Source organism: Podarcis cretensis (genome assembly GCF_951804945.1).
Source record: "Podarcis cretensis genome assembly, chromosome: 4".
Lineage (NCBI taxonomy): Eukaryota > Metazoa > Chordata > Lepidosauria > Squamata > Lacertidae > Podarcis > Podarcis cretensis.
In genome coordinates, this window is record NC_137173.1 from 13,245,665 (window position 1) to 13,267,575 (window position 21,911).

Sequence of the window (21,911 nt, forward strand, 5' to 3'; positions counted from 1 at the left end):
AAGGCAATGATGCAGGCGGCAAGATCACCAAGAAACTGGGGTTGGGTTCTGCAAGAGGAGAGAGATGACATGCAACTGACATGAATTATCTGGGTGTGCAAAGTTATGGCGCACTCAGTAGGTAGGGCTGGGGCCTAGAAGCCTTGCAAATGCCCCTTGCTGTTGCAGTCATTTGGCAGGGAGGTGGGGGGGGGGGAGGATTTCCTGCCTGACTTTTGGAGACTGCAGAAAGGGTTAAGGAAGGTGAAGGACCAGAGAAGGGAAATGGGTGATGCTCCAGATGTTGTTGGAATTGCCCGGTCAGGGGAAAAACAATGCTGTCCAGGGTTGTAAAAACTGCGGAGAGAATAATTAGGTGCACTCTTCTCACCTTGGATCAAATCTATGCTTCCAGGTGCCATAAGAAAGCTGCAGAGATAGCGCAGGATAGTGTGCACCCCGGAAATGATCTCTTTCAGCTTCCTGCTAGGTACAGGGTTGTAAAGACCAGGACTAGTTGCCTGAGAAACAGTTTCTATCCAAATGCGATTTTGGTTTTAAATGCAGTGTAAGGAGTCTCTATGGGAGTGTATTGTATTTAAAAATGGGGTATCAGAGTTTTTAGGGGGCTAACCATGTTGGGATAGCTGGGATAGCAGACTTGTTGGTTTCTGAATGTAGATTTTTCAATTTCGTTGTTCTGTATGCGACAAGGCCAATAAAGATTATCGTATTGTATCGTATTCCTCAACATTTGGCAACGTTGGCTGGGAAATCAGAGTCCAATGACATCACAGAATCATAGAGCTGTCGCGTCGGAAGGGACCCCAAGGGTCATCTAGTCCAACCCCCTGTAATGCAGGAATCTCAGATAAAGCACATGGAGTCCCCATCAGCTTCCCTATCCATGGACTATAGGACCACCCTTCAAGGGGTGAGGTCCCCGCCCCCCCAAAACGGGCATATCACGCTTCACAGTGAGTTCCTGCATCCCTGGAAATCTGCATGCACAACTTTTCAAAGGGTATTCATTTCCATCTCTTGCTTAGTCACAATTAAAACAGAAAACCCAGGGGAGTAGCAGGATGCATCCAAGAATTATTATTTTTAAGAAGACACACGCTTCCAGGCAGGGAATACAAATTGGATACCAGCACCGCAAGACACTGGCCTATCTCTTCCAGAATGATTTGCTTTTAATTTCCAGTGACTAATCATTTGTTTACCTTTAATATTCAGCAGCAGATGTCTAGGTTTCATAGGTTACATATTAATAGCTCTTATGAAATGAGAATGATCAATGTTTCCGTGTCAGCACACAAATTAGAGGGCCTACTTTAAAGCAGGGTTAGCCAAGGGTGGTATTTGCAAGATATGATTGGACTCCAACTCCCATCAGCCTCAGCTAGCAGAGCCAATAATCCGGGGTGCTGGGGGCTGTAGTCCAGTGAAGCCGGAGAGCACCATGTTGCCTCTACCTGACTTGTTCAGAACGCTGGTGAAGTCTTTACATTGGGAGATAAATGGAGAGAGGGAAATAATTAAATAAGAGAAACCTTTGGGTTCAGAAATGGGCTACTGAAATGATCAAGGAGATGGAGGGGTTGCAGCACTTGAGGATTTTCAGTTAGGGGTAAGAGGTCCGTATAGTAAAAGCTATGGTTTCCCCAGTAGCGATGTATGGAAGTGAGAGCTGGACCATAAAGAAGGCTGATCACTGAAGAATTGATGCTTTTAAACTATGGTGCTGGAGGAGACTCTTGAGAGTCCCATGGACTGCAAGAAGATCAAACCTATCCATTCTGAAGGAAATCAGCCCTGAGTGCTCACTGAAAGGACAGATCCTGAAGCTGGGGCTCCAATACTTTGGCCACCTCATGAGAAGAGAAGACTCCCTGGAAAAGACCCTGATGTTGGGAAAGATGGAGGGCACAAGGAGAAGGGGACGACAGAGAATGAGAGGGTTGGACAGTGTTCTCGAAGCTACCAACATGAGTTTGACCAAACTGCGGGAGGCAGTGGAAGACAGGAGTGCCTGGCATGCTCTGGTCCATGGGGTCACGAAGAGTCGGACATGACTAAACGACTAAACAACAACAACAAGAGGCAACTTGATGGAAGTTCATAAAACTGGGCATAGGGTAGAGAAAGTGGATACAGAAAAGTTATTCCTCCCTCTCTCATAACACTACGGGCATCCAATGAAGCTCAATGATGGAAGATTCAGGACGGAAACACAAAAAGCACTTCACACTGCTATGGGGTCTGTTTGAGAAGAAGCAGTGATGGCCAACAACTTGGATGGCTTTTGAAAAAAGGATTGGACAAATTCATGGAGGACAAGGCTATCAGTGTCTACTAGCCATGGTGGCAACGTTTCGCCTGTGGTTGGCGGCAATATGCTTCTGAGTACCAGTTCCTGGAAAATGCTGGAGCGCAGAGTTGCCTTGAGCTCACCTGAGGGTTCCACCTGAGGGTCCCACCTGAGGGTTTCCCAAAGGCGTCTGGGTGGCCACTGTGAGAACAGGATGCTAGACTAGATCGTCCACTGGCCTAATCTAGCAGGCTCTTCCTATAATCTTTTGCTCTTATGTTGAATATAAGATAAGATGTTAAGAATCCCTAGGCCACTTGAGAGTCAGTGTTTCATGGTGGGTCAGAGTACTAGAAGCAATGGTACAGCTAGGTAACTTTTAGGACTCTCCCAACTGTTTCAGCCCAGACAAATTCCATATATTTCAGAGAGAATGGCCCTCTAGAAAGAAAGGACTCGGGAGCCAGACACTCTGACAGGGGAGGAATTAGCCGCTTGATGTGTTTGTGGCTCCATTTTTCTACTTTTCAGAATGTGGGAAGCAAATGGTAAAACCCACTCCAATCAGTTACGAAGCATGACACCCAGCAAACGCTTTCAAAACAAGGGATCATGATGTAGCATAATCTCCAGGAAGATCATATGGTTGTCCCAATACAATAAACAGTAGAAATCTTCTTGAAACTTAGATAAGATGTTAAGAAGTTAGCACGCTTCAGAGTGTGTTAGAGTAGGACTAGGAAGCAGTAGGGCAGCTTAGATAATTTTAGACTCTGGATTTGCATGGTGTTGTTGCTGGTGGGGCCAACGGTAGAGCTCTGTTGATGTTAATGTACATTACTCCACAATGTGATATGCCAGGACTTCAGCATGAGGAAGCCCTCCTGCTCAATCTTCTGAATGGGGCCCTAACTAAAGAATCTAGGACATGGGTAGGCAAACTAAGGCCCAGGAGCCAGATCCGGTCCACTCGCCTTCTAAATCTGGCCCACGGAAGGTCCAGGAATCAGCGTGTTCTTACATGAGTAGAATGTGTCTCTTTTATTTAAAAGGCATCTCTGGGTTATTTGTGGGGCATAGGAATTCATTCTTCTTCTTCTTCTTTCAAAATATAGTCCAGCCCCCTGCTGGAAAAGTTTGCTGACCCCTGATCTAGGAATATGCCTTGTATTGAAGCAGACCATTGGCCCATTGGCCCATTGAGCTCAATATTGCATACACTTCTGGCAGCAGCTCTCCAGCTGGTTTCCCCTAACCTAGGATGCTGGGGGATGAAGCCAGGACCTTCTGCATGCAAGGCATAGAATGTATGTATAGAAACAAAGAAAGCTGATTTATACCAAGTCGGACCATTGGCCCACCAGTGTAGACAGTCAGAACTGTCTACACTGACTGGCAGGGGTCCCTCCGAGCGCTACCTAGACATGCCAGAGATTGAACATGAGACATCCTGCATGGAAAGCAGATGCTCTGCTACTCAGCCACAGCACTCCCCAAATTCCTGGCCTCACTGCACTACTGCCAGAAAGTTTGGGATTCAAGTCCCTACAGCAGCTCACTGCGTGATGTTGGGCCAGTCACAATCTCTCAGCCTAACCTACCGGACAAGCGTTGTGTTGTTCTTCAGTTAAACTGAGTAGGGGTTTAAATCACACCTGTTAGCTTGAGCTCCTTAGAGGAAAGGCAAGATACAGATCTAAGTAAACGAAAAGTTTGGGTCACATATATAATTGTACATGAACACTCTTTGAAAAGGGTTGGGGGAAAGGAGGTGAAGTTTAGCAAATCAGTCTCAAGCCACACATTCATCAAGCAGCCTTAATCAACCCTTGTCTCTTCTCCTATTAACATTCAAGGGATAAAACAAGTGCCCTACCTTACTGGGTTGTTGTAAAGGTTTCAGAGGTATTGCTACGAATATTCAGAAGTAGTGCTCTATCTGTGTTAAAATGTCATTCTATATATGTGCTCAAGTGTCTCCCACAACCTGAAAAGTTTTCTTTGGCTATTGTCTCCTCCCTCCCCCCCCCCCGCACTATTCACAGCTATTAGCACTTAGTATTATTTCTGTTTCATGCTTTGGCATATGATATTTTGTCACTACATCGCTTGTAAGTACTAAAACATAGCCTACCCATGTGAAGAACCAATTCACCTTTATTCAGCCATCTCGTTAATGTATCTGTAGCTGTAATGAACTCTACTATTGACAGCTCTGAATTCTTTCCAGCGCGGAACCCACTACCCATCACTGCTGTATTTCAAATGTATGACAGGTGGGCTTTGTTCTTGTTTTTTTTAAGGAATAGGTAAACAATGACTCCCCAACCAACTATATGAATGAGGGATGGAAGTGGATTCTGTCCCATTGTGGAAAAGTAGAGGTTCTGCCCCATTATGAATAAGTGAAAGTTCTGTTACAGGTGAGTGCTAAGAGATGAAAAGCAGAGATCTACCTTGTCCCAAGGCTGCCTAAAATGCTAAAATGCATCTTTCTTTTTTGTTAACAGCATGGGCTCATCCCTTATAGAAAACTCAGGAGGGCAGAATTGCTTCCAGTATCCTCAGTCTGACCTTATCTAGGAGAGAGTGTTCCACCTCCGGAAAGAACATCTATATGTTAAGTTCAAACTGTCACAATTATTCCCTATTATCTCCATCTTTTGCATACTTTTTTTTTTGGGGGGGGGGGGTGGCAGGGATCCTGTATGAACTTATTCTACTGATTTGATTGTAATTTTTTTTAATAACCAAAAATGCAATATTGCACTCTGTGGCTTCTCTGGTCTAATTACAAGCAACAGCGATTAATCAGGACAGACAAGTAGGTCCATTCCTGCTACTTCAGGGGTTTTTAAGGCACACAAGCGTCGATGTCAAACTCAGTGCACAGAAATAGCTGTGCACTGATGAAGCAACCTTCAGTTTCTTAATCAAGTATGCAGCCACATCCAAGATAAAAATGATACACACCCTATATAGAGTCCTAGGTCTGTGTGCTAAGGATCTCCCCCAACCACCCCCCTGCATACAGGTTTATTTTATTTAAAAACAAAACAAAAACACTGTACTTACACAGATAGCAATAGACCCCTCTCTCCCACGGTCACATCTATACAAGCAGCTCTCTCGGCATTAACCAAAACCCCTGTCTGTAGCTGCTCTTCACCAATAGCCCGGTTAGGAAATGCACAGAGCAGCATCAAGCATATCTTACCTTGCATCCAAACATCAACGACAAAGTGTTGTTGGTGCAGGCAACTTTGCAGTGGCAAATCATTGGTGTAACGCTGTCAGAAGAGTTAACAATACGGCACATTCCTTGAGGGCTGCAGTGGAAGCAGCCAGCCGGAGGAACAAAAACAAGCAGCTAAGCCGGCACATGGAAAAGCAACACATTCAGCTCAACAGCTTCTCTCTCCCTCTCTTCCGACTGCTGGTCAGAAGCAGCATCCTAGACGCCTCGCCACCTGTGCCCCCAATTCAACCATCCCCTTCCTCGTAGATGAATCAACGCTGCAGCATCAGTCATGAAGTGTCAGGGCTTCCCCCTTCCAGTGGGGGGGGGGAATTAATTTTTTAAAATGTATCACACCCCCCCCTCCTCTACGCCGAACAGAAAATGGAAATGAAGGTGGAATAGCAGGTGTGAACGCATTAGCATGTAAAAGGATGCATACCGCCTACTCGTAATAATCACATAAGATTGTCATGCTAGCTCAAGTGGGCTGCAAATTATGCCATCGGAAGAAAAATACTGCAGCTCCCGATTTGGTAAAAAGCCAGTGGCTTGCTGCAATACATAGTCATTGTGGAAAGGGGGGAAACTGGGACCTTGCTTCAGAAGCCTTCAGCATGTTACCGAGAAAAGATTCCAGGAAGAGGAAGAAGAAGAAGGAAATATGTGTCCCTGGCTCCCCGGCAGCAACACTGAAAAAAACTCCCAGGAAGAGGGAAAAAGAAGAAGAAGAAGAATTAGAAGGATTTGTCTGGTGGAACTCGGAAGCAGCAGCAGCAGCAGCCTCTCCTTCGTCTGAAAGATGAGTCTCTCTGCTCAAAAGAAACTGGTGCTGGATTTACAAGGGGGACAGCGAAAAAGTCCAGACAGTTGCAAGTAAAATTCAGAGACTCTTCTTCACCAGTCGTGGAGGGGCAAGGGGAGAAACAGACATCCCCAGACACCGATTTGCAAATAAATGAGCTGCAAGAGGATACACCGAGTTATTCTGGAAGCTTATCAGTTGGAAGGTTTGGTACAGTTCTGTTAATGATGCCTCGGGTACATTAGGAGACCGATCTCTGCAGCCACAGCAGGTGCCGTGATTCTCCAGTGGTTTGACTTTCTAGGGGCACACTCCATTGTCTCTCGAGACAGACGGATGCCAACAGTCTTAGGTGATTGAGCCATTTTAGCTGATTAGTTGCATGGGTGTAGGTGGTTGTATGGGTATAGATTGATATTAGCACCACGTGCAGTACATTTGTAAGGAAGGGTGTCAAGCCAAAAAGGATGCTTCCTGACAGCTGCTGTTTTCAGGTAGGATACAAACACATACTGGCAGATTCAGGATGATTTTGGTCCCTTTTGCAAGAAAGCCATTTCCTCACAAAGCCGAACTTTTTGCTGTAAGGAAAGTACTGGGGAAATGCACTAGGAAGTGTGGGATACTAGTCTGCTTGATGTAATGTCATAAAAAACCTCACTGGGAACAAATCAGAATGGATACTTAGTAAACAGCTGCCTAACGTCCGCACAAACCTTTTGCAAATACAGTGGTACCTCGGGTTAAGAACTTAATTCGTTCTGGAGGTCTGTTCTTAACCTGAAACTGTTCTTAACCTGAAGCACCACTTTAGCTAATGGGACCTCCCACTGCCACCGCCACCGGCGGCACACGATTTCTGTTCTCATCCTGTAGCAAAGTTCTTAACCTGAAGTACTATTTCTGGGTTAGCGGAGTCTGTAACCTAAAGCATCTGTAACCTGAAGCGTCTGTAACCCGAGGTACCACTGTAAATCAGGATGAGTGATCTATTAGCAGGTCATCTAGAAGCAGACTCTGAGACTCAGCTGTGGCACAAACTCACCTCTTCCAAACTCACCTCGTATACAATCTATTCATCTCCCAGCCTCAGTCCTCCAGTTGTAATATGGGACTGAAATAGGCCTGCTCGATTAAAATCACATGAAGGGCTTTGAACAGGTATGGGGAAAGGCCCATGTGAACATTAAGGCAAAGAATTCTATGCCCACTCACCTGGGAATAAGACCCATTGAACTTAGTGGGGATTATGTCTGAGTAGAAATGTATGGGGTCACATCACTTGTAGTTTTGTCATCATGATGCTTCAGCTAGGCTGTTGGTGGGGACAAGTGATCGCCAGCACTTAGCAATGGTGCTTAAAAGCTTGCACAGACTGCTCAAATGTTCATAGAATCATAGAACTGTAGAGTTGGAAGGGACCCCAAGGGTCATCTAGTCCAACCCTCGGCAATGCAGGAATCTCAGCTAAAGTATCCATGAGAGATGGCCATCCACCCTCTGCTTAAGAACCTCCAGAGAAGGAGAGTCCATAACCTCCTAAGGGAGACCATTCCACTGTCAAACAGCTCTTACTGTCAGAAAGTTTAGTCGGAATAGCCTTTCTTGTAACTTGAAGCCATTGGTTCGAGTCCTACCCTCCAGAGCAGGAGAAAACAAGCTTGCTCCATCTTCCATGTGACAGCCCTTGAGATATTTGCAGATGTCTCTCATATCTCCTCTCAGTCTCCTCTTTGCCAAGCTAAACATACCCAGTTAACAAGCCATCAATACTGGCTCAGTTTACCTGAAGGAGCCTCTCCACCCCCATCGTTCTGCCCAGACACTGAGGTCCAGCGCTGAGGGCCTTCTGGTGGTTCCCTCACCTTGAGAAGCTAAGCTACAGGGAACCAGGCAGAGGGCCTTCTCGGTGGTGGCGCCCGCCCTGTGGAACACCCTCCCACCAGATGTCAAAGAGAAAAATAACTACCTGATATTTAGAAGACATCTGAAGGCAGCCCTGTTTAGAGAAGTTTTTAATGACATTTTAATTTATTTTTAATCTTTGTTGGAAGCTACCCAGAGTGGCTGGGGAAACCCAGCCAGATGGGTGGGGTACAAATAATAAATTACTGTTACTGTTACCATTCAGGTATGAATTTACAAGGCCCTTAACACTTGAATCCAGGATAGCTTAAGGGATCCCTGATGCTTCATGTAGAATCACAGAATGGTACAGTGGGAAAGGTCCACAAGGGTCATCTAGTCTAACCCCCTACAATGCAAGAATATCCCCACCTAATCACTGATATGTTTGGGGAAGACTGTACTAGTGGTCTCCCATGGCTCAGATGCACAGATTATATCCCCAAAAAATCATAGAACTGTAGAGTTGGGCCCTGAGAGTCATCTAGTCCAACCCCCTGCCATGCAAAAATCTCACCAGGAGTTGTACAGTCAGTATTATGGCCTGGATTCTGTGGGACCCCATCCCAGCAGAGATTAGACAGACCCACCTCCCTGTTGAACTTCAGGTACCTAACAAAAAGCAGTTTTCCAGCAAGCATTTTAAGGAAGCTTTCTGTTTTTATGATTAGCTTTAATTGGTTTTTATTCATGGTGTGCTGTTGTAATTTTTACACACACCATTTAGAGATTTCAGTAATTAAGCACTATGCAAATACCCTAAACAAACAGACCACTTATATTGCCAGAAAAAAACAAACACCAGGCATACCCAATGCTATGCATTTTATTGTTGTTATACATAAAAGGTAAAGGTAAAGGTACCCCTGCCCGTACGGGCCAGTCTTGACAGACTCTGGGGTTGTGCGCCCATCTCACTTAAGAGGCCAGGGGCCAGCGCTGTCCGGAGACACTTCCGGGTCACGTGGCCAGCGTGACATCGCTGCTCTGGCGAGCCAGAGCCGCACACGGAAACGCCGTTTACCTTCCCGCCAGTAAGCGGTCCCTATTTATCTACTTGCACCCGGGGGTGCTTTCGAACTGCTAGGTTGGCAGGCGCTGGGACCGAACGACGGGAGCGCACCCCGCCGCAGGGATTCGAACCACCGACCTTTCGATCGGCAAGTCCTAGGCGCTGAGGCTTTAACCCACAGCGCTCCTGCGTCCCTTTGTTATACATAATAAATCACCAAGAGCAGCATGTTTCTAATGGTAGACCATAAGACCCTTGTCTTATTTTTGGTCTTTAAAGGGGTCTTTTATTTTACCACATGCCTAAAATCAGTATTCTTTTAAAATCTCTGGCAAAAAATAACTTTGGTTGTAATTTTCACCTCTATTAGCAGATTACAACTGCGAGAGATTTACTATAGAACAAGAGGAGTTAAAGTGGAAACACCATACAGTATCAATGACATAAAATAAAGATTACAGCATCTATTAAAATGCATTACAGCATTTATTAAAATGTCACTGTTTGGGCCGTTGAAATGCTTATGGCTTTCATAAATGCAGTAGCCATTATTTTATTTTATTTAAAAGCTGTGTGTGTGTTTTTTTCTAAAAAAAAAAAAAATATGTTTAGGGATACTCTCATTTTCCTACTCATATTGAAATACTCATATTCCTACTCATATTGGCCTCTCAATGAGGCCAAGCTTAGAGTCACAAAATGTTTTGGGGTATGTGTACCCCTGCGCCCCCCAAAAAAAAACACTGTTTAAGAGAGTAGATTAGGTCTGCAATCCTATTCCCAGTTACCCGAGAGTAAGCCTCATTAAAACAATGTGGCTTACTTCAAGGTAAATGTGTTTCAGACATTTCTGCAATTTTTCACAACAGGTGATGCAAGCAATTTTGATGTAAGAGCTCACAGTGGATCAAATCTGGGTTTCCCCACAGTAGCGCAAACATGCTTCTGGGAAGCCCAGAGGGCAGAAAAGGAACTTGTCTCTCCCATTGTTAAACCAAAGTGACTTGTATTCAATGGCATTGTTGTGGTTGTTTAGTTGTTTAGTCGTGTCTGACTCTTCGTGACCCCCTGGACCAGAGCACGCCAGGCACTCCTGTCCTCCACTGTCTCCCACAGTTTGGTCAAACTCATGCTGGTAGCTTCGAGAACACTATCCAACCATCTCATCCTCCGTCATCCCCTTCTCCTTGTGCCCTCCATCTTTCCCAACATCAGGGTCTTTTCCAGGGAGTCTTATTTTCTCATGAGGTGGCCAAAGTATTGGAGCCTCAGCTTCAGGATCTGTCCTTCCAGTGAGCACTCAGGGCTGATTTCCTTCAGAATGAAGAGGTTTGATCTTCGTGCAGTCCATGGGACTCTCAAGAGTCTCCTCCAGCACCATAATTCAAAAGCATCCATTCTTTGGCGATCAGCCTTCTTTATGGTCCAGCTCTCACTGCCTCTGAACCGCCTTTTGGTTCTCCTTTAAGGTAGGGGTGGAGAAACATCCCCCCCCCTGAAAGTACTGGGTGGAGCCAGAGAGAGCCAATGATAAGTGGAGCCAGAGACAAAACTGCTCTTTCACCTTGGCTCATATCAGATTAGGAGTCACTTTCCTGTGCTGATCTATTCAGAAATCAGTCGCACTGGGGTGAGGAACCTAAGGAGCTGCCTTCTACCACTGGGTTTGTCTACACTGATTTGCAAAATGCTCTCCAGGGATTCAGACAAAGGTCTCTCTTAGCCCTACCTAGAGATGCTGGGGACTGAAATTGGGGTTTTCTGCATACAAAGCACAGGCTGACATCTGCAGGCATAGAGTAGTATCTAAATTTAATAGATGATAAATAAGTAATAATAAAAGCAATTCCTTTCTGACTTTAGTATGACTTTAGCATTTTAGTTTAAAATATACAAACATACCAATTTCGACATGCTCATTTGCTCTCAGATAGCTGGAAATGTGAATGTGTTTCCGTACAACCAGGGAGAGGGGGGAATTTTGAAATGAAATAAAATATTTCCCCTTCCATTAGTTCTGAAACCACACCAAAAATAGTTGGGGGACACGTAACATGAGGCCTCAGCCTCAAGTGCTACCAGGCTACAAACTGCCCAATTCTAAAGAAAGGAAGACTTGTGAGAAACCAGAGATGGTGATGGCTGGTCCCTTCATATCCCTACAGAAGGCTGATTTATTTATAAAATGTATATACTGCTTAATACAAAATGAAGGCAGTTTGCATAAGATATAATGGGGAGAGGGGGGTTCAATGAGAGTTCATATAATACCACAACAACACCCAAAGAAGCATTTATAGAGCTAAATAAAAGCAGATTGAAACCACACAAATAAATCAATAAAACTGACCAGTGCTGAAAAAGCATGGAACATCTATATCTTGTGTCTAAATCAGAGAATGGGTAGACATAGGGGCTTTTAAGACTTGTAAAAAGATATATGCACGGCATAGAGAAAAGAGATAGAGAACAGTTTTTCTCCCTCTCTCATGTCTCTAGAACTCAGGGACATCCATTGAAACCGAACGTTGGAAGATTCAGGAGAGATAAAAGAAAGCATTTCTTCACACAGCACATAGTTAAACTGTGGAACTCTCTCCCATAGTAGGAAGTGATAGCCACCAACTTTAAAAGAGGACTGCGCAGATTCGTGGAGGATGAGGCTACGGAGTGTTACCAGCCACAATGGCTATGCCCTCCCTCCATGCTTGGATGCAGCAATGCTTCTGAATACCAGTTGCTGGAAGCCAAAGGTGGAAAAAGGGCTCCTGAGCTTAAATCTCGTTTGCAGGTTTCCCACAGGCATCTGGTTGGCCGCTGTGAGAAAAGGGCGCTGGCTGAGATGGGCCACTGCAGGAGGTTTTTGTATAGGGCATTGCAAAGATGCGGGTGGCGCTGTGGTCTAAACCACTGAGCCTCTTGGGCTTGCCGATCAGAAGGTCGGCGGTTCGAATCCCCGAGACAGGATGAGCTCCCATTGCTCTGTCCCAGCTCCTGCCAACCTAGCAGTTCAAAAGCACACCAGCACAAGTAAATAAATAGGCACCACTGCAGCGGGAAGGTAAACGGCGTTTCCATGTGCTCTGGTTTCCATCACGGTGTCCCGTTGAGCCAGAAACGGTTTAGTCCTGCTGGCCACATGACCCGGAAAGCTGTCTGTGGACAAACACTGGCTCCCTTGGCCTGAAATGAGATGAGCGCTGCAACCCCATAGTCGTCTTTGACAGGACTTAAACATCTGGGGTCCTTTTACCGCCACTGAAAAGCCCATTACATATTGTCCTCAGAAGATCTCAACCACACTTCCATGTTCTCTGAAGATCTGATGGCCTGGCTTCATCTATACTAGAGGAGGCAGCCAGCTAGGTCTCCTGGTCCCCAATTGCTATGGTCAGCAACAAAACCTTCAACTTTTGACTGACCTCTGCCAGAAGCAGGATGCTGGACTGAACTATGGGCTGGACCAGCACAGAAAAGAGGCTCTTGCAAACTGCACCTCGAGAAGCAAGTTCATGAAAGCAATTACTGACTCCTTTATACTGCTTAATAGCACTAGGTCTCCGCAGAAATACTGGTTCTATTTATAATATAACCTTTAAATGCTTTTGGATGCAGAAGTCACCAAGAAAGCAAAAAGGAGTTTTCTGATTTATGTGGCCAGTTCTGAATATGCCCAGCAGATGGCACTCAGAACCTTTTATTGTCTCTGTTTCATCATAAATTTAAGACAAGAAGTTGCAAGGTAATAGGCCTGTTCCTTTTTTTTTTTTTTTTTTTTGAAGTGCAGTTTTATAAGCCCTGAAACAGGATGCCATCCAACAGGTGTTGTCCTCGATCTGTAGTTGGTAGGGGAGTCTGCACCTGTGGAACTTCTGTATCCTGCAAATGGAAGCCCCGTCCCTTCTAAAGTGGCAATGCTGTTTCTGGTTCTATTAATTACACTGGTTGTCTACCTCTTCCCGCTCTGATCCCCCAATAATCATACATTTTGTAACATGTTTATAGCTCCCGCACACCTTGCAGAGGAGCATATGGTAACTAACACCATCTTATAGACATCAATCAAAAACACATCAGATAGATAGACAGACAGACAGACACATAGAAACCTAGAAAAGCCTAAAACAGGAAGAAACCAGCAGGATCTGTAAAAATCTATAGCAATTAGCAGAAACCCAAATATGCAGAAAGTAACAATCAAAAGGGATCCTAGTTTCAACCGTGTTATGGATGCTTGAGCTGAGATTCCTGCATTGCAAGGGGTTGGACTAGATGACCATTGGGATCCCTTCCAACACTAAGAGAATTTGATTGGTATTCACATTCATTGTGGCTGTTGTTGTTGTTGTTTTCAGTCTGCAAACAATATGTGACTGATTAACACACACACACACCATTTGCATTGTGATTTTGCATTCAGATTACTGGAGTGGAATAACTTAAGGACAGTGTAAGTTACCTAATTAATTGTGCAAAGTATGCAAGTTCCATATTCTCACCATGGCGAATAACTTAGTTTTTTGGGGGAAGCTGGGCTGCCGCTGAAGAGAAACAGTGCTGCATGCAATGTAGGCAAGGCAGAATGTTGCTTTACTGAGAGTTTAGGATTTCATCGAGCAGAGCAGAGTGCCAGGGCCTCTAGCCTTGCTGCTGAACCCAAATGTCTGCCTTAACTCACCTCGGCGCTTCATCAGCCAGGGCTCCTTGTAGCTCACGGATCAGACACGCTGGCTAGCAAACGTCCAAGAACTTAAGAGCACCTCTTCTGGATCAGACCAAAGGCCCATCTGGTCCAGCCCAGCATCCTGCTCTTACACTGGCCAAGCAGATGCCTATGGAAAGCCCTTAAAAGCCAGGCATGATCTCAACAGCCCTCTAATTCCAAGCGACTGCTTTGCAGAGTCATGCTCATCCTCAAAGAGTGGAGATAGATTGGTGTCATTCACATGCTATATTTGCAGATGGACTCCCCACCCCCTGCCCCCCCCCCCAGAAAATCTCAAAGGTGTGGCATGTGAAGTGCATCTTCACTCGTTCTCTGTCTCCTTCTCTCAGGATGGCAACCTATCAGGGGTGCTGTCAGTGCTGGATTTATGTATAAGCTAAACAAGCTATAGCTTAGGGCCCCCAAAAAAATGTAAAGGGGGAAAAACCTGGATGTACATTTCCAAAATATAAGATAAAAAACAAATAAAATAAAACCTACATACAGCAACAGTGTTTTGTGTTGTGTAGGCTCCTATGGTGTAAGTAATGGGCCCCGCCTGATAGCCTGCTCCCTAAAATATCACTGGTTTGCTCCTTTCTATATATAGGGTGCCTCCGTTCTGCATGGACCGGTTGCATGACAATATGTGCAAATGGCTTGAGATACCTATTAGGTCCATAAATTGCCATATAGCATATATTCAACACACAAAAACAGTGACAATTTGTTGTTGACAAAGGACAGCTGGACATATAAAGGGCCCCATTACCTTCAGTAGCTAAGTCAGGGGTCAGCAAACTTTTTCAGCAGGGAGCTGGTCCACTGTCCTTCAGACCTTGTGGGGGGCCGGACTATATTTTTTTTTTGGGGGGGGGGAGGAATGAATGAATTCCTATGCCCCACAAATAACCGAGAGATGCATTTTAAATAAAAGGACACATTCTACTCATGTAAAAACAAACTGATTCCTGGACCGTCCGCGGGCCGGATTTAGAAGGTGATTGGGCCGGATCTGGCCCCCGGACTTCAGTTTGCCTACCCATGACTTAGGGCCTCATCAGACTTAAATCTGGTCCTGGGTGCTGTAGGAATGAGCTTCCTGCAACAGCAGGACATTGGACGGGGCGACCCCTGAGGCCGCTGACTCCAACTCTTACGATTCCCTCTTTATTAAGTTACATATTAAAACAGGTTCTCTATCAAATCAGCACCGTCTTGCTCATAACAAGTCCTGGTGTAAATTTAGATGAAGGAGTGCGGTTTCCATGACAATCCACTCCATAGTTACAAGCCGGCAGCTACTATCATTAAAAAATGAATCACACTGTTGCCTTAAAGGTGGGAGCAGAACAGCATTGCTGGTCCACCGATCAGCAGCGTGTCACAGGGGGTGGTGGTATTTAATATTTTTTAAGAGGATACATTCCTCTAGAGTGCCAAAGAGAAAAATGGAAGCATATTGGTGTGTGTGCGTGCGCCCCCAATATTTCTGATGCTACCTCCAGAGTCAAAATTGCTGTTTGTTCTTCTTCATAAGTGCATTATTATTTTCCCCCTGAAGTGTGTACTTTACAGTGAACCCATTCACAAGCTTCTTTTGGAAGATTCTATTTTGAGCAAACCCACGAACAGACAAGCGAAAAAACCTCCTTTGCACATTTCAAATCCAAGTAGGAAGATGGTGGGAAGGCACAGATGTTAATTTGCTTCTTGTCTTCTCAATCTCCTTGGATGCGTTCCAAGATGAAATGACATGCTGATTTGTTTCCCAGTCACACTCCACTCGCTACTCAAAATGGTACGCTTTCTTAAACACATGCACACGACCTTCCAGCCTAAACCGGCTCTTCAAAAGATAGAGTAAAAATAAGTACCAGCTGTATTATTTCAAAGGTTGCTAACATGCTGCCTTCTATATGATGTTGGGCTTCACCTCCCATCAGCTCCTGCCCACACAGTCAATGGTCAGGGATGATGGGAGTTATAGTCCAGCAACACAGAATCATAGAAGGATAGAATTGTGGAGCTTTAAGGGATCCCCAAGGATTATCCAGTCCAACCCCCTGCAATGCATATGGAGGGCAACATTTTGGCATAGCTGTCAACCGTCCCTTATTTGGTGGGAAAATCCCTTATCCCAGCACCGCGTCCCGCTGCTGTCCCTTATTGATGATGTCCCTTAAATTTCTCGGGTTTCAAAGCAAGCAGCTCCTTTCCCTCCCTCCCTGGTGGCCAGGGAGGAGGGAGGCTCCAACTGTGTTGCTTGGCTGCGTTGCTCACCCAATAAGGAGTCTAAGAACGACTGGGGGGTGGAACTTGCATGCCTTGTGCCGATCAAATCGGCTGCGTTGCCTGGGGACTCGCCTTTGCTCAGCGCTTCCCAGCGGAGAGGTGACGGTGGTTTTCCTTGCTGCATCCCTTTTGCTGGGTTGATGCGCTTAAGGCTTTGTTTGGCTGCTGGCTGGGCTTTCTGCCTTTGGCTCGGAGGGGCTCAGAAGTTGAACATACTTGTGCCTGGAAAATCCCTTATTTTGGCTGCTGAGCCCTTATTTCCGAGGCTGCCGGTCCCTTATTTTCAAATCTGTAAGTTGACAGCTATGCATTTTGGCCATCCCAATATTACTCCTTTGACAAAGGAAAGGACAGTTTCCCCCTGTCCAAGGAAGAGTTTTGTTTTCTGGTTCTTTTATAGATGGGCCAACGTATTTAGCTAGAGAACAACTAACTGTGGCTTCCTAACTCCTCACTGCCCACAGGCCACTTAAAAATTGCTGGTGGTCTTGGTGATTTTTCTGCCTGTTGTAGCAATTGTAACATGCTATGCTAGATGCTGTACGGTTAAATTTTCCTGCTTCTTTTAGTTCCTGTATTGTCCATGGAATACGAATTGAAATACAGTGTGAGAAATGAAAGCAGTAGTAAAAAAATACACTTAAAAATAAGTATGAGTATTTAGTGTGGGAATGATGCAGGCCACCTGAATGAAACCATGGACCACCCCAGCCTAGAGTAAACATTAAGGAAACTATTCTTCAAACACTTTTTGAAAGTAAAATTCTTTTTTGGGGGGGAAATTAAACCCATAACTATGTTCTTTGTCCCCCTGCTGTCAGAAGTGTGGCTGGTAGATTTGAGGTGCAGGGCTATTTCTGGTCTTATGCTAAGGAACTGGTACCCTATCCAATGTTTACCACATCCAATGATGGATCTTCTGGTCCCTTTGCTACTCAACTTCACCTCCAAATATGCACTGCTCCATTGTCTCCCAAGACAGGCAGATGCCAACAACAAACCATTGCTACTCATCTTTTAGGAGGTCAGTGGACATTGTTTTTGTTGTTTAGTCATTTAGTCGTGTCCGACTCTTCGTGACCCCATGGACCAGAGCACGCCAGGCACTCCTGTCTTCCACTGCCTCCCGCAGTTTGGTCAAACTCATTCTGGTAGCTTCGAGAACACTGTCCAACCATCTCGTCCAGTAGTGATGTATGGAAGTGAGAGCTGGACCATAAAGAAGGCTGATAGCCGAAGAATTGATGCTTTTGAATTATGGTGCTAGAGGAGACTCTTGAGAGTCCTATGAACTGCAAGAAGATCAAACTGATCCAATCTTAAGGAAACCAGCCCTGAATGCTCACTGGAAGGACAGATCCTGAAGCTGAGGCTCCAATACTTTGGCCACCTCATGAGAAGAGAAGACTCCCTGGAAAAGACCCTGATGTTGGGAAAGATGGAGGGCACAAGGAGAAGGGGACGACAGAGGACGAGATGGTTGGACAGTGTTCTCGAAGCTACCAGCATGAGTTTGACCAAACTGCGGGAGGCAGTGGAAGACAAGAGTGCCTGGCGTGCTCTGGTCCATGGGGTCACGAAGAGTTGGACACGACTAAACGACTAAACAACAACAACAGCACTGTGACATCAGATGGCGCTGCAGAGCTGAAATCGCAACTCCATAGTATTTTCAATTATGAGCTTTACAATGGTTTGTTTTTGTTTTTTTCAGAGTGTTTTTTTATAGCTGTGTAGATCTAGCCTGGGTCTCATGGTAGCAGCCTGTGGGTGCTTGTGAGTAGGGAGGGCACCTTACTCAGGGCAGCCTCAAAGCTGATGCTAGCCCTTCTCCAAAGGCAGGAAGTTTTAAAACCATCAAGTTGAAGGAACCATTTGCCTGACTCCGTCTCACACCTGGTCCGAGTTGTTTGCTTGCTGTATAGCTTGGAACATGCAGTTAAAGCACTTTTTGAAGTCTCGTTAGCAGCAGATAACAGCATTTATACAGACAAAGCATTCCTCCACCAAAAATCCCCAACTCCAGACAGGGAGGAGGGGGTGTGCTCACATTCCATATATGAACACCACCTAACTGCATATACCTAAAATAAAAGTAAACAACAGCAGAAATTTAAGACAATCATTCCAGGTAATAAATGTAAAACTGAATTCAGAACGCACCTGGAGCAAGAATATGATCTTAGTGACAGAAAAGGAGCAAGGGGAAACAAAGAGCACAATCCCATACAGGTCTACTCACAGGTAAGTTCAATGATGTCTACTCCTAGGAAAGTGTGTACAAGACTGCAGCCCAAGTCAATGATTTAGCAGTTATTGCTGTACGTGCTAGAGAGCTACACACGAGCTTTAAAAAGCCTCTTTAGCAAAGGCTGTATTAAAAGTGATTTTCTGCCACACTTTGATTAAAGAGATATCATAATCTGCTCAAAACAATGAGCTGGCCAACTCGCTAACACAGCATGAGGTTTTACCACCTAAGAGACTCGAGGGTTTCATTGCAGTCAACACCATGTTACCAACAGTTCAGGATTTCCACAACAGCGCAATTGTCTTCCCTTTTGTTGCACCCAAGACTACTGTCAACTTCACATAAAAATGCCTAAGAAACAATAATAGTAGGCAGTCTTGGTTTGTGAGTTCCTCCAGCACTACCTTCTCAGATCTCTTACCTATTGCAACCAGAAAGCCCATCAATCAGACTGACGGAAGACCATTAATCATGGTGCTCTCTTCTGCACAACCAGGAAGCCAACAAACTGAACTGAGGAAACAGAGAGACTTGTGGTTGCAGCCAGTACTAGTCCTACTCAAAGCAGACCCAGTGAAATTAATAGAATTCCAATAGTTCTACTCTGTGTAGAGTGTAGTTGGGTGCACCACATGATAGGGTGGCCAAAAATGGCATGCAAGGACAAGAGGGAGATCTGTGAGGGGTGAGAGACTCTGTCTGCCATCAGAGGGTGTTTGGTTTCATCTATGCTGCCATACTTCTAGCCTAAAGAACCTTCAGAAGGAAGTTGCTGCCATAGACATCATGTGTCTATGTATTTTAATGAGCTGAACAGAGTGAAACGTTATGAGTCATGTGGGTGTGGAGAGTATATGTATGAACTTAACAGTGCTAAATTTAGAATACATCTGAAGGTAGCCCTGTTTAGGGAAGTTTTAGATGTTTAGTGATTTATTGCTTTTTTATTATTATTATTATTATTATTATTATTATTATTATTATTATTATTTTATTATTCTGTTGGGAACCACCCAGAATGGCTGGGGAAACCCAGCCAGATGGGCAGGATATAAATAAATTATTATTATTAATATTATTATTATTATTACTACTACTACTATTACTATTGATATTTTGTTAATGTTAATATTGTTTCATAGATTATAAATGTGGTATTGATTTGTTAATCATATAATATAACTTATGCTTCAATTGTGATGCTTAGCATATTTTTTAGTTGTTACCTTGCTGTATGCTTGGGAAACATGGACCACTTATAAACGCCATCTCTAACTACCTGAAATATTTCATCAACAGAGTCTCCGAAAAATGTTACACATCACTTGGGAAGACAGGCGAACTAATGCCAGTGTACTGGAAGAAGCAAAGATCACCAGTGTTGAAGCAATGATTCTCCAACATCAACTTCATTAGACTGGTCATGTTGTGCGGATGCCTGATTATTGTCTTCCAAAGCAACTACTCTATTCTGAACTTTAAAATAGTAAGCGTAATGCTGGTGGTCAACAAAAGAGGTTTAAAAACTCTCTCAAGGCAAATCTTTAAAAATGTAGTATAAACATCAACAATTGGGAAACACTGGCCTGCGAGCGCACCAATTAGAGAACAGCCCTTATCAAAGGTGTCATGGGCTTTGAAGACACTCAAACTCAGGACGCAAGGGAGAAACGCGCTAAGAGGAAGGCACGCTTGGCAAACCCTTACCATGATCAACTCCCACCTGGAAACCTATGTCCCCTCTGCGGAAGGGCATGTAGATCCAGATTTGGCCTCCACAGTCACTTACGGACTCACAGTTAAAACCATACTTATGAAAGATGATCTTACTCGGCTATGAGTGATCATCAAAGAAGAAGAAGATATATTGTAATTGCTTCACTGACAATTTGTTAATTATTCTATATGATTTATGCTGTATATGTGATGTTCTATCATGTTACTGCTACTTATTGTTTGTGAGCCACTCTGAGATTCATTTGAATGAAAAGCAACATTGAAATATAATGAATCAATCCTTTAAATCAATAATTCAACGGCCAAAAACTACCACCAAATCCACACACGTACACTCAGCCTGGTGCAAAGGTGATTTTGATTGTAGCCTAACTTCTTTATTTAAAAAGGTCAGGAGCAAAGTTGTCAAGCATTGTTGATGTGGACCAGATAATAGCCGAGGGCTATCCTAAATTTGAAAAAGGTGACATCCCAAATCCAGGTCTTCTTCCTATGTCTCTATACAAGCATGACTGAATGTGAAATTGCAGACTGGGAAAAGAACTCAACCCAAAATGCTACGGAAAATAATTATGACTAAAGAAAAAGCCAGTTTGAAGCAACTTTCTGCTAAAAAAGTATCACTGGGGCATGAACGCACAACCATTTTGAGTCCTCAACAGAACCAGGGACCACTTTCATGGAAATTAATTCTGTTTCTTTGGGGGCACACAAAGAAGACATAAGACATGGGGTGGGAAGAGGGGTTATTGGTTATTTTTTAGTCTTGTATTTTTATGTCGTGAACTGCCCTGAGATCTACAGATGGAGGTTCAAAATTTAATAATGATAATAATAAATGATGATGATGATGAAAAGCTTTGCAACTGCTGGGAGTGAAGATGAAATTGCAATGAGCAGCTCTTCTGCATTGTCTCCTGTAACATCCCAGAGGGAACTATGCTACATCCTGGCACAGTGTGATTCCCACAGGCATTGTTAGGAAGGAAAAATATGGCTCCCTGCATTGGTAATTCCCACTGGGTCGCTAACAGATTGTTCAGTCCAGCTCTGCCGCTGCTTCAAAAGGAACTCTTTAAAAAAAAGATCCGGGGGGGGGGGGGGACTTCTGTAGTGACAGTATGCCCTGATGTATTGACTAGCACTAATCTGTAAAGGTTGTTGGGAAAAATTGAGGGCACAAGGAGAAGGGGACAACAGAGGACGAGATGGTTGGACAATGTTCTCGAAGCTACCAGCATGAGTTTGACCAAACTGCGGGAGGCAGTGGAAGACAGGAGTGCCTGGTGTGCTCTGGTCCATGGGGTCACGAAGAGTCGGACATGACTAAATGACTAAACAACAACAATCTGTAAAGGTAAAGGGACCCCTGACCATTAGGTTCAGTCATGGCTGACTCTGGGGTTGCGGCACTCATCTCGCTTTATTGGCTAAGGGAGCCGGCATACAGCTTCCGGGTCATGTGGCCAGCATGACTAAGCCACTTCTGGTGAACCAGAGCAGCGCACGGAAATGCCATTTACCTTCCTGGTGGAGCGGTATCTATTTATCTGCTTGCACTTTGACGTGCTTTCGAACTGCTAGGTTGGCAGGAGCAGGGACTGAGCAATGGGAGCTCACCCCGTCGCGGGGATTCGAAACGCCGACCTTCTGATCAGCAAGTCCTAGGT

At 44.6% G+C, this 21,911-nt stretch overlaps 1 protein-coding gene across 29 annotated transcripts in view; it reads right to left on the reverse strand.

The window, feature by feature from the left end:
• DLG2 (discs large MAGUK scaffold protein 2) overlaps positions 1–21,911 on the reverse strand; it is an 874,668-nt gene that overhangs the window by 509,477 nt on the left and 343,280 nt on the right. For 3 of the 29 annotated variants that reach the window (XM_079973439.1, XM_079973435.1, XM_079973432.1), the window contains exon 1: positions 5,511–6,453. The exons of 25 other annotated variants lie outside the window; for them this stretch is intronic. In XM_079973439.1, coding sequence (XP_079829565.1) covers positions 5,511–5,612 — 102 coding nt within the window. In that variant the 5' untranslated portion in view covers positions 5,613–6,453. Of the gene's footprint in view, positions 1–5,510; positions 6,454–21,911 lie in introns of those variants that run through there. One more of the 29 variants, XM_079973444.1, reaches the window with a different exon arrangement.